The 13,380-nt window shown below is 35.9% G+C and overlaps 1 protein-coding gene across 5 annotated transcripts in view; it reads right to left on the reverse strand.

Annotated features, from left to right (window-relative positions):
* The window catches only part of LOC306877700 (DENN domain-containing protein 3-like), a 24,042-nt gene continuing 10,662 nt past the window's right edge, over positions 1-13,380 (reverse strand). For 3 of the 5 annotated variants that reach the window (XM_079429610.1, XM_079429611.1, XM_079429614.1), the window contains 16 exons: positions 12,023-12,138; positions 11,397-11,552; positions 11,212-11,308; positions 11,026-11,129; positions 10,659-10,837; positions 10,024-10,548; positions 8,358-8,617; positions 8,103-8,273; positions 7,514-7,643; positions 7,333-7,440; positions 6,463-6,602; positions 5,950-6,116; positions 3,805-3,944; positions 3,462-3,574; positions 2,855-2,992; positions 1-2,744 (listed from right to left, as the gene is read on the reverse strand). In XM_079429610.1, coding sequence (XP_079285736.1) covers positions 2,541-2,744; positions 2,855-2,992; positions 3,462-3,574; positions 3,805-3,944; positions 5,950-6,116; positions 6,463-6,602; positions 7,333-7,440; positions 7,514-7,643; positions 8,103-8,273; positions 8,358-8,617; positions 10,024-10,548; positions 10,659-10,837; positions 11,026-11,129; positions 11,212-11,308; positions 11,397-11,552; positions 12,023-12,138 — 2,748 coding nt within the window. In that variant the 3' untranslated portion in view covers positions 1-2,540. Of the gene's footprint in view, positions 2,745-2,854; positions 2,993-3,091; positions 3,166-3,461; positions 3,575-3,804; positions 3,945-5,949; positions 6,117-6,462; positions 6,603-7,332; positions 7,441-7,513; positions 7,644-8,102; positions 8,274-8,357; positions 8,618-10,023; positions 10,549-10,658; positions 10,838-11,025; positions 11,130-11,211; positions 11,309-11,396; positions 11,553-12,022; positions 12,139-13,380 lie in introns of those variants that run through there. The other 2 variants (XM_079429612.1, XM_079429613.1) reach the window with 2 other exon arrangements.

A 13,380-nucleotide genomic window follows, 5' to 3' on the forward strand; every position in this document is an offset into this window, starting at 1 on the left:
TACCGATGTTGTACTTAATTTATTTTTTATTTTGGCACAAAAACAGTATGACAGAGAGGACGATATAATCACGTTAATACAGAAATTATATTTTTTGCATGCAGTATTGAGAATTTTAGGGAAAACGTGCTTAACTGCCAATAAAATATGTGACCCTGGACCACAAGGGTCATAATGGTCAATTTTCTGAAATGGAGATTTATACATCATCTGAAAGAATAAATAAATAATCTGAAAGAATGAATAAGCTTTCCATTGATGTATGTTTTGTTAAGATACGACAATATTTGGCCGAGATACAATTTGAAAATCTGGAATCTGAGGATGCAAAAAATCTAAATATTGAGAAAATCGCCTTTAAAGTTGTCCAAATGAAGCTCTTAGCAATGCATATTACTAATAAAAAAAATTACGGTAGGAAATTTACAAAATTTCTTCATGAAACATGATCTTTACTTAATATCCTAATGATTTTTGGTATAAAAGAAAAATCGATAATTTTGACCCATACAATGTATTGTTGGCTATTGCTACAAATATACCCCAGCGACTTAAGACTGCTTTTGTGATCCAGGGTCACATATTGTTAAAATGCAAGCACAATTTAAGCCAGTCCTATAATGTATCTTAAAGGTGCCATAGAATGGAAAACTGTATTTACCTTGGCATAGTTAAATAATAAGAGTTCTGTACATGGAAATGACGTGTGTGAGCCTCAAACACCATTGTTTCCTCCTTCTTATGTAAATCTCGTGAATAAAAAAAGACCACTGAAAAATAGGTGAATCAGAACATAATACCGACTGTGATGTAACAGTCGGGATCACTAATAGTTACGCCCCCAACATTTGCATATACCCGCCCATGTTCTAGGCCAGCCGCCAGCTGAACCATCAGAAGTTCTGCAGGTATTGTGAAGAAACAAGCGAGGACAACAGCGAAAATGGCAGATCATGGAAATAAATGTTATGTTCCAGGCTGTGCAGGGGATGTGATGCACAGGGATGGGTTGGTGTCTGTATTCAGAAAGGCACGGAAAGCAAATAACGTGTTCTAATAAAATAACACGAGCCACTAAAGGGACATGTTTAGCTCCTTGCTAGCAGTAGCCTGTTACAATATAGTACATAAGATTTCACTTACCACATGAACAGAGTAAGGGGAGATGACTGAGGATGATGGCGAATGATTTGCAGATCCTGAGCACCACTGACAAGCATCTGATCTTGTAAAATGTGTGGCAAGTACTGCCGCTCCATAGTATAAACAGAGTTTGTGCGAATCTCGAAAGTGAAAGTAAAAAGCGATCGTGCATTTGAACGCAGTTTCAGTGCCCCACAGATTAATAGCGGCTCCCTGATCCCCGATTTTAAATTACAATATAATTACCCGATAATATAACTGCGAGAGAAAGTATTGAAATATATATTTTCCTCCCTGTGTTTCCTTCCTGTGAGCTACTGAAATGATCCGCACTGTGAAACAGCCAATCAGAGCAGAGCTTAACATTATTATTCATGACCCTTCCAAATAAGCCAATAACAGACCTTTTAATTCTAGGGAGAAATCCTAGGGTGGTAAATGCAAATGTAAAACCGTTTCTGGATAATTTTTGCCTTTACCTAAGCCACATACCTTCTATGTAGATATCAGAGAACAATTTAAAATATTGTATCAATGCATTCTATGGCACCTTTAAAAAATAAAATGTGATTTTTAATTAATGCAATTCTAAAAAGAAGAAAGGAAAAAAACAAGACATTTAACACAACCCAGGCATTTCTGTGTGCGATTCCCCAAAACATTTCAGATATAAAATAAATACAGATATACAATAACGAAAACCGAGACAGTAGTGGCGATCAAAGAGGGGTTCATACAATCTTACAAGCCACTCCGGAGACACCACAAGGACTGGCACACTGTTACACAGTCTACTCATTATGGCTGCAGTCCATCCTCAGGCAGTGCTGGTGTTTGGACCTCAATTCCCTTTGATCCAGGGCTTTTCAGGAAATTGTGTACATGGCAGCTCCACAAACCTCACCCAATTCTATATTCAACTTTTCTTGGAATAAGAACAGCTTTCAAAGGACTGAAAGCTTTCAAATTAATTCCAAAATATATAATAAACTTATTTATATTTTACAGCTGCAAGCTTTGCTTATACTCAGGCAATACAAAAATATAATTCCACAGAGACCACTGAAATATTAGCATTCTTAACATAGGACTATTTGTAGGGGGGAAAAAAACCCTTGTAGCAGTTGTTTCACTCCGTTATCTAGCTTGATAAGTATTTGCAACCCTCAGGATACTCTAGTTGGTCGTCATAGTGCCATCATTGGCTCCAATCAAAACCAGTATAAACAGATGTTCTCACCAAAGCCTAATGGGATTATATGACACTTTTTAAGGGAAACTGCGTATATATTTCCTCCCCTAAGTTGAGTCCGCTAAGGAACAACTTGCATGTCACGTATTCTGATGCACCTGTTTATGAAGCTGATAAAACTTACAATCAAGTTGTGTCTGTTTGTTTAATCTACTCTCCAGATGGCGATTTTGCCATCACGATTTGCAGAGCCGCTGAGTATGTATCGGTCCTCTGCTGAGAAGAGAGCTTGAATAGTGTCTTCATGAGCCTCAAGCTCCTTCTCAACCTTCAGGCTCTCAGAGTCCAACACAAAGATCTTCCCCACAACCTTACTGAGGCTTGATCCACCACTACAACCAATCCAGACCTAAAAAAAGAGAAAGAGGAGACCATGTATTGTGTGTGTGTGTGTGTGTGTGTGTGTTTGTGTGTGTATGGTATGACCATGGGAATGTCATGTAAAAGGTCACGTCTTACCTGATCTTTCACTCTGATCATACAGGTGACCCAACTGCAGTTGGGGAGTATGACCCATTTAGGTGGTTTAACGGGGTCACTGGAGTCCCATACACAAAGCTCTGCTGAGTCTGTGAAACTTGTCCAGATCTGTCTTTTCTATAAAAACACATAACAGGAGCCTGAGATTGTTGATTATACTGTATCTGAGCACATTATAATTTTATGCAATTCACACCATTTAGTGGCATGGCTGACCTCTCTGGCTGTCTGCGTGTCAAATGTGTTTGTGCAAACAGCAAGGAAAAACTACACACTAAAACAACATAAAGCTGCAACACATCACATTCACAGAGATACCATAAATACTCACATTTTAGAATTATAAATAAAGATTTAAAATATATTTTTTATTTAATTCATTATTTGACAGGGGCAATGGACAGTCAGAAAACTGGCCCAGAAATAGTTACAGAGCTAAATTTCATCTGCGGTCCCTGGGCAGGACAATACCAAAACAGATGTTTGTATATATGTGTATACTGTATGTATATGTATAGGAAGGGGGATCATTATATTTAGGGGTCATATTTGGTTACAGCTGATACTGTGAGAAGATGATACAAACCTCCATAAGCAGTGCGACCCTGTTGAAGGATGTGGTTTTCACTTCACCTGGGAGGGAAATCTTACATAGCAGATCTCCACTGGGACTCAGCTTCATGACACAATCCCTAGCGCCTTCACAAACAACATACATATACTAAATTTAAATTAAATAATGTATATATTCCGATTAACCTCAATAATGTCAAGCTATCCATTGCCAAAAAAAAAGAAAAAAAAATCCTCTGAAAAAAATGGCCATCTGAACACTTTTGTAAAATGTATGCAAAAACTCTATAATATGAATTAGAGCTTCTAGTTAACAACAGTTTTGGACTGTTTTACCAGGCTGATGACAAACTTACCACACCATAAGGCATCATCGTAAACTTGAATGGACTGCAGCCTGTCACAGGACAGATGAAACTGCCTCTTCACCTTCAGAGAAGGGATGTCCCAAATGATCACACTGCCATCTGCACTACAGGAATACACCTGCGCTTGGCTTGGAGAACACATCAAAATGACATTTCTTCATAGTGTGATCTCTATTCTCAACCACAGCTGCCAAATATACAGAAAATATCACAAACAATGCTGCCACCTGCTGGTGACACTTTTAATTGTATTTTTGGAGTAAAGACTATTTATCTTTATTTTTTATCTAAATATTTATCTGTATTTTTGTCTATTTATAATAAACAAAATGTATTAATACATAATAAAACAATTAAAATGTGATATATAGCTATATCTATAGATAACAAAACAAAATGTATGATAATACATTCTAGTAAAATTATGTAAAGAATGTATTAGCCTATAAAATGTATATATTATCCTTTCATTGGATAATAAGAATTTAAAATGGGGGGAAATATCATTATGAAATAAATGTTTTTCTCTAATACACATTTGCCACAATTAACGGCACCCTTTTATTCAATACTTGTTGAAACCTCCATTTGCTAGTTTAACAGCTCTAAATGTTCTCCTATACTGCCTGATGAGGTTAGAGAACACCTGACAAGAGATCAGAGACCATTCCTTCATCCAGAATCTCTCCAGATCCTTCAGATTCCCAGCTCCATGTTGGTGCTTCTTCTCTTCAGTTCACCTCACTCATTTTCTACATGGGTTCAGGTCAGAGGACTGGAATGGCCATAGCAGAAGCTTGGTTTTGTGCTCAGTGACCCATTTTTGTGTTGTTTTTGAGGCTTGTGTTTGGATTATTGTACGGTTGGAAGATCCAAACATGGCCCATTATAAGATTTCTAACAGAGTCAGTCACTTATTGATTTTTTATCTGTTGGTATTTGATATAATCCATGATGCCATGTGTCTGAACAAGATGTACAGGACCTCCAGCAGAAATATAGGCCCACAACATCACAAATACAGCAGTATATTTCATTGTACACATTGGGTACTTTTATCCCTGTGTTCACCAAACCCATCTTGAGTGTTTGCTGCTAAAAAGCTCATTTTTTAGTTTCATCCAACCATAGAAGCCAGTCCCATTTGAAGTTCCAGTCGTGTCTGATAACTGAATATGCTGGAGTTTGTTTTTGGATGAGCTAGGAGAATTTTTCTTGAAACCCTCCCAAACAACATGTGGTGATGTAGGGGCTGTTTGACAATTTTTTTTTAAGGTTTCCCGAGACTCAACTATTTTCTGCAAGTCTCCAGCTGTGGTCCTTGGAGAGTCTTTAGTCACTCAAACTCTCCTTCTCACCATGCATTAGGACGATATAGACACACGTCCTCTTCCAGGCAGTTTCGTAACATTTTATGTTGATTGGAAATTCTTAATTATTGCCCTGAATTTTCACTGCTCAAGCTCTTTTCTTAAAGCCACTTCACTAATTTGTGAAGCTCAATTATCTTTTGCTGCACATCAGAAATATATTCTTTGGTTTTTCTCATTTTGATGGATGATTAAGGGAATTTGGGCTTTGTTTTATTTATTTATTAGTTTATTTAACAGGGACAATGCAGTATAACATTGCTACAATTTTAAGCAGTCGATGCTCCATATATAGGCTTCTAGCCAAAGGCTAATTTGCAGCCCCAGTTCCTGGAGAACAGATCAAAGTTTTCCCACCTATTTATATTTATGTCAAACAGAAAGCCATGGCTGGATAATTTCATGTTCATAATCACCCTGGAGTGCTCAAAATTGTGAATATGAATTTGAATATACTTCAGAAATATTTTACTCATAAGAATTTCTAGGGGTGCCAATAATTGTGTCCAACGTGTATTTGAGAAAAACATTTCATAATGATATTTCCCCCCATTTTAAATTCTTATTATCCAATGGAAGGTTAGATTTTTGTGAATTTTTAAAATAAAAGATCAAAAGGATTAAAAATGCAGATTAATTTTAATTTTAATGCCATGACTGTATATATATATATATTATTATTTTAGATAAAAAAGTAATAACTGTTACCATAACCGCATCCAGGATATTGACCCAGTGAATGTTGTTACTGTCCAATACTCACTTTGATCTGTTCTCCGGCTTCAGTTTCTCCAGGGCGAAGTCTGTGACCTCTCCACGGTGCTCAGTCAGCTGTTTATGGCACAGCATACTGCGGGTGTTGATTATGTAAATGACGGAGTCCTGAGATCCAATCCACACCTGCTCCCGGTCCAATCCCATCATGCAGTTCTGGGCACAAAAAAAAAAAAAAGACTGCTGTGTGAAATCTGTTTTGAGAATTAGACTTTAATTTTCATTCTTCCACAGATCCAAAAACTGCAGCCAGAAGTAAAAGACACTGGAAAACAAAGCTGCAACAAGTTTCCAATCCACAAGGTGGCATCATACACAATTTACTGTGGCAAAAAAAAAAGAAAAAGATGAAGGTCCCTGTTACTTGAAAAACTAATTCTCACTGACTGCAGTGTCACTAAATACAGAAAACATCAGATTTGCTGTTATCAATTACTTTTCCATCATCTTTAATATTTTAAATCACATTGCATAATCTTAAAATCAAATAGCAGCATCTTACCAGTCGAGATTCTCCTAAATGAATGCAGTTTTGCTGAAGGGACCAACTGACAGCATCAAACACAACCACTTTCCCACAGCTGAGAGCACACCAGAGCTTAGGGTTTCCATCCACATTCCTGTCTGGGAACGTTAACTGGCCTGGAAGAAGTTAAAAAGAGTTATTTATCATAAAATCTTACACAAACACATTTTTTATATAACTGTAAAAAAAAAAAAAAACCTCCAAATTCTCATTTAGGTGTTTTCCAAAATATAAATCCAAACCAGCCCTTTAATTTCTAAAATAATAACAATAATATTTTAAACTGATAAACAAATGTATTGCTATTCTGCTTGGGATCTAAGCACACAGGCATTATAGCATTCCTTGACTACATAATTCAATTTAATTTGCTACATCCTCCAAGTTGAGGCTTAAATATGGGTTATCTGAAGGCTTTAAAGTGGGGAGCATGTGGAGTAGCATTTAGGTCAAATCTCCTCACTGCTCCCCTTGTTCCTGCTCAACAGTTCCACAAATGCTAATTGGACAATTCCGCACCATTGAAATTGTCATGTGACACTGCCTTAACAAACAGGCCAAGAATTGTACACATTCACATGCCACTGAAAAACATTTTTATAACATGTATATGCTCAATTCAAAATAGTATGTAGCTTTGTCCAGTATTATTAACTTCTCAGTCTCAAATAATGCGTATAATGATGAATTTTTAAACTGATAATCTGACAAAATCTCATGGGGGCAGATCAAACAGGACAAATCCAGACAATTAATGTATCTTAAAGGGATAGTTCATCCAAAAATGACTTGGAATGACATGAACTATCCATTTAACTATTTCATCAAATACTCCTGCATGCAGACCTGGAGTGTAGAGCAAGACATCGACAGACTGAGGGTTCGTCATGTTCTGGGACGGATTGATCTTGTGTTTCAGAGCCTCTGCTGTGGGTCGGGGGATGATCATGGGGACTGTGGGAATGAAGACAAGAGACTTTAATACAACTGTCTTGTTTTCATCATACAGGTAGGGACTGAGACAAACCTTGCTGTCGTTGCTTTTCATAATAGGCCAGTTTGGAGGCAGCACAGACAGCCTTCTGTGTCTGTAAGCAGGCCACCACTGCATCCATAAGCAGGACATTGGTCAGTGCCTGCTGCACATACTGGGGGTCCTGATAAACAGAAGAGTTCACTTATCACAAACTAAAGTAATTTGTGCATTTGTGGTTTGAACATGCAAATTCCTTTGGTAACAGTTTTCTATTTGCTGCAGGACATAAATATATTTTCTTCAGCAACAAATCGGCATATCAGAATGATTTCTGAAGGATCATGTGACACTGAAGACTGAAAGTACTGAAAATTCAGCTTTGCCATAACAGAAATTAATTACATTTTAAAATTTATTAAAATATAAAACAATTGTTTTTGACAATATTATTGTTTTACTGTATTTTGATCAAACAAATGTAGTGTATGAAGCCTTTGTGAACATTCTTTCGAAAACAGAATCCCATCCTTTGAACGGTATATACATTTTATTCTATTATTAAGCTGGCAAGAAATGGTTGATTTTATATTTCATGTTTTGATTCCAGCTTTAGCTATTTCACAGTACGGGTGAACTTTACCTTATGGTTGTCTGCCATCATTCTCCCAGCCCACATCTCCTTGACCATCAGGTTCCACAGTTCACACTCAGATTTTAAATTAGCCTCAAATATATCTCCCCTTAGGCTGTTCTTGATCTTTAGAGATGGGATCCTCAAAAGCGGGAACGAAGCAGTGGAGATCTTTACTTCCTGGCTTCACAGGATTCATACGGTTACCACAAACACTAACTTCTCATTTTAAAAGTAATATTACAGGTATAAAGACTCACAAACCTCAATGTCCCTAAACTTGGTAATCTCAACATATCCACATCTTCCTGTGTTCAGCAGAAAGAGCCTCTTCTGAGTCATGGCGATTTTACCAACGCCATAACTGGTCTTCACAGAGCTGGACAGTTTGTACACACACTCACTGTTGTCTAGGCATTGCAGGACCTCTTCAGGCAGGTCAATGTCCTGTGTTTCTGACGCGGCCTGTTTCCAGAAGTTATAAAATACTCTGAACATCTCTGGATGAATATGCTTCGGCCCACCTGAGAAGAACAAATATATTTTACATAATATCACAATAAATCGCAGAATATTTGAATTTTATTTGTCATATTTTTAATTAATATATATATATTTGATATTTTAATTAATTTTTATTACTTACATTTGTCTATGTAAATACATTAAAAAAATTAAATACTACAAGCAAAATTACAATATATAGTTGACAGATTATACTTTTTTTTTTAAATGCATTAATTATTAATATTCATTTTGAGGTTTGCTAAACATTAAACATAAACTTTAATAATAATAATATAAGCTTTAGGAGAAAGCAAAGGCATTTTAAATGGCCGATATACACTGCCGTTCAAGATTGTTTATGTTTTTAATGGAGTCTCTTATGCTCATCAAGGCTGTATTTATTTGTTTAAAAATACAGAAAAACAGTAATATTGTGAAATATTATTGCAATTTCTAATATTGGTGTCTTATTTTAAAATACTTAAATATATATTTAAATATAATTTATTTCTGTGGCACAGTGCTGTATATTCATCAGCCATTACTCCAGTCTTCAGTGTCACATAATCCTTCAGAATTCATTCTAATATGCTGATTTATTATCAATGTTGAAACTGTTGTGCTGCTTTGGAACCTGTTTTTATTTATTTTTATCTGCTTGTATTTTTTATTTTTTTTGGAACCTGTGATAATTTTTTATTTCATTCTTTGATGAATAAAAAGTTAAAAAGAACAGCATTTATTAAAAATATAAGTATTTTCTAACAATAAAAGTCTTTACTATCACTTTTTATCCATTTAACACATCCTTGCTGAATAAAAGTATTAATTTCTTTAAAAAAAAAAAAGAAAGAAAGAAAAATGTACTGACTTCAAACTTTTGAATAGTAGTGTTTATCGGAACACAAAATTTCTATTTTGAATTAACACTGTTCTTTTTAACTTTTTATTTATCAAATAATCTTGAATAAATATCACAGATCCCAAAAAATATGAAGCAGCACAACTGTTTCCAACACTGATTATAAATCAACATATTAGAATGATTTCTGAAGGATCATGTGACACTGAGAAGACTGGAATAATGATGGTGAAAATTCAGCTTTGCTTTCCAGCAATAAATTACATTTTAAAGTATATTAAAATAGGAAACTGTTATTTTAAATTGCAATACTATTTCACAAAATTACATCTTTTTCTGTATTTTTGATCAAATAGATACAGCCTTGATGAGCATAAGAAACTTCTTTAAAAAAAATAAATAAATTATATTTAAAATCTTACTGATCCCAAACATTTGAATGGCAGTGTATGCCAAACACTGATAAGTGAAATCTTTATTTCTATTATTAACTAATATGATACCAAAATATTGCACATCTCTTATGGTTTTAAACAATGACACACTCCAGCTCAAACTTACCGACAGTGAGAGCTTCAAACAATCTCTGTGAAGTGGCCATGTCCCGCACAATACCAGACTGCTGAGTGCACTTCACAAACTCCTCCAGCTGCATGGGGCTCTTGGGCAGCTCGAACTTCTTCACGTGATAGTCCGATTCCTCATGCTCGCTCTTTTCATTGTTCTTCACCTGACAGATGAGCCGTTTGAGCTCAGATCTCTTCTCTGCCTGGACTTTCTCCTCATTCTGCAGAGAGTTCACCAGTGTCTTCACCAGCTCTCCAGGAAAAATCTCAATATCTGTTTTGTAGAGGTTCTGGAAGTCGCTGATGGCATCCAATCGCTTAGAACTCAGCATGTTGATGAGGCCGCGCAGGTAAACGTATCTTGCTAGCAGGGAGGAATCCTGAGGTGGGGTGGCTGATATGGCTTTGTTCAGCTGGAGGATAAGATCTCCAAAGAAATGGAGTATGTTGGGGTAGTTCAATGGAGAAGGAAATTCTGGAAGCTGGAAGATCTTGATTGGCTTGACTGGAATATTCATAGCTTTAGGGATAAGGATTTTTTTAAGGATGATTAGTAACATATATATGCTACAATAATCTAAATACAAAACTGAGCTGTGGCGATGCATTACAGAAATGCATTTCTCTTACACTTTTCAGGAATGATCTTAGTTGGAGACATCTGTTTGAGGACACTCAGGTGTTTCTTGTTGTCCAGGTCAGGGAGACTTGAGCCCAAGCGTTTACTCAAACCGCTGTCTAAAGAACCATTTCGTAAAACTATTTCCCTTATGGTAGGTCTGCGTGAGTAATCCATCAATCTACTCAATCTACAGAAATTGATAACAAATTATTAAACAAAAGAACAACATATATTTGAAATGACTGTCACTTCTGATGACAGTAGCCTACATGATGACAGTATGCCTACAAGAAAGCATCCTTGCTGAATAAAAGTATTAGTTCACAAAACAGTTTTATTAATAATGTGGAAAATCTGTCATTCTATATAACTTACTTTTGGTCTTCTGTCTGAGTACTAAGCTCCATTTGGGTGAATTGATCTATTTTTCCATTCAAACGTTCTTTCAAGAAGGAGTGGAAAATGTGTGTTTCCAAGACCTGTCATGAATAAAAAGCCATCAGTCATACAGTTCTATCTCTAAAGGTTGAAGACCAGACATATTATTAAATGGAAAGTTACCTTTTTATAGAATGGCTGGTCGCCTGGCTCCCTGGTCTTCAGAAACTCATCAGTGTTAAAAACTCTGTGTTCATCATTAAGGTGATCACTGACATCTCTGGAAAAAGAAGCATTATTTTTTAATTATGCATGTGTAGAAGATTCAAAATCAGTTCTAGTCTTCTGCACAGGCTCTTATTACTGACCTAAACATGTTAACGATGAGTTCCAGGGTGATGTTTTGTATATCTAAATTGAGCCTGTGTTGCCAGCGTTTTCTCTGCTTCCGCAGCTCATTAAGATTGCTACAGATTCTCTGATGAACCACTTCCAGGTCGTAGTGTAATTGAAGACCTTTCCTTCTACATGAAGATCCAGCAAAACAATTACAAATCTGACAAATACACGACCGTTAATTATATAATGGGAGCTGGGGCATATACCAGTCAATTTGGAAGCCGGTTTGGTTGGCTTTAGCAGGTAAGTATCAGTTTAGATTGCACCATTATTTGTATAATAATTGTACCCTTAAATCCATTTCATATGAATGGAGTGGAGGATTAGTGAAAGATCAAAGTCTGTTGACAGAGAATGTTGATGATAAGCATCATGGTACCAAAAAAGCCTGATTGATTTTTTTGGATTTATCAACTCCAAAAACGAATCCTGTAAGCCTGAGTTTGTTCAACTACCATCATGGTACAGGCCCCTAGTCTCACCAGCCGGGTCAGATAATGTGAGTTTATTAATATCTTGTATATTTTGATCATTCCAATAGAATAAAGATTATTGGAGTTAGTAAGATTGCATTTAATGGTTAAATGTTTCTTACCGACACTTGAAACGCTGAGCAGCTGCCTGTGGGGTGTCAGGGACATCAATGTAATGATAGCCAGAGCAGGACACGGTTCCCTCGTCAATATCGATCAGAATCAGGTCATCAGTTAACTGATAAACAGACAATGATTTCAAAGATCAGAAATCACTGAAGTTGACAGGCTGTTGATTTAATTAAAAATCATGAATTTCTCAACATATTTGTGACCCTGGACCACAAAACCAGTCATAAGGGTAAATTTTTTCGAAATTGAGATTTCAAGCTGAATAAATAAGCTTTCCATTGATATATGGTTTGTTAGGATCGGACAATATTTGGCCGAGATACAACTATTTGAAAATCTGGAATCTGAGGGTGCAAAAAAATCTAAATATTGAGAAAATCGCCTTTAAAGTTGTCCAAATGAAGTTCTTAGCAATGCATATTACTAATCAAAAATGAACTTTTGATATATTTACAGTAGGAGATTTACAAAATATCTTAATATAACATGATCTTTACTTAATATCCTAATGATTTTTGGTATAAAAGAAAAATCTATAATTTTGACCCATACAATGTATTTTTGGCTATTGCTACAAATATACCCCAGCGACTTAAGACTGGTTTTGTGGTCCAGGGTCACATTTAAAGCTGCAGTCGTAAGTTTTGCCTCTTTGTCACCGACTATGTTTGAAAACCTGGATTTGCAGTTACTTGAGGAATTATCTTGCTTGCGTGGGGTTGTACTTTGGCACGGCTCCAGCGCGGATGACTCTAATGTTTTGAGGTGAACGTGTGGCAGTCAGTCACCGCACCGGTGTGGATATTTACTGTATGTCGCAATCACAGATTACTCTACGTAATTACTCTACGTCTTGGAATATATGACCCAAATAAGAATTTTCACCAGATATTGTCATCTGAACAAGTAAGTTACAAGTCAGTCATGTTTGTTCTGACCAACTGAGGAAAAAAAGCATTACCATAAATCGTGCTACCAATGGTGATTTAATCTAAAGATCGGTTAGCTCATATCACATCAAATCGTGCAAATTATTATTATTGTTATACTTTATTCTAAAATGAACAACATCAGCATTACGTGACAATGAGTATAGTGTGTATTAGCGTATAGATTTCAATTTCTGTACAGTTTAATCTAACTGTCATACCATTCGAATTTCCTAATAAGAAATTCTTTTAACCCAAAAAGCAAACTATGCTCCCTTCGAACTGGTTTTCTTTAAAATACAAATCTTGTGTAATCCCAGGCTATCTGTAATCAGAAGCACATTTAAAACTGGAATATAATTTAATTTCATTCACATGTGTTTCATAAACACACAATACTTTCTGGATTACAATCCGCC

Source organism: Barbus barbus (assembly GCF_936440315.1).
Source record: "Barbus barbus genome assembly, chromosome: 12".
NCBI classification, from domain to species: domain Eukaryota; kingdom Metazoa; phylum Chordata; class Actinopteri; order Cypriniformes; family Cyprinidae; genus Barbus; species Barbus barbus.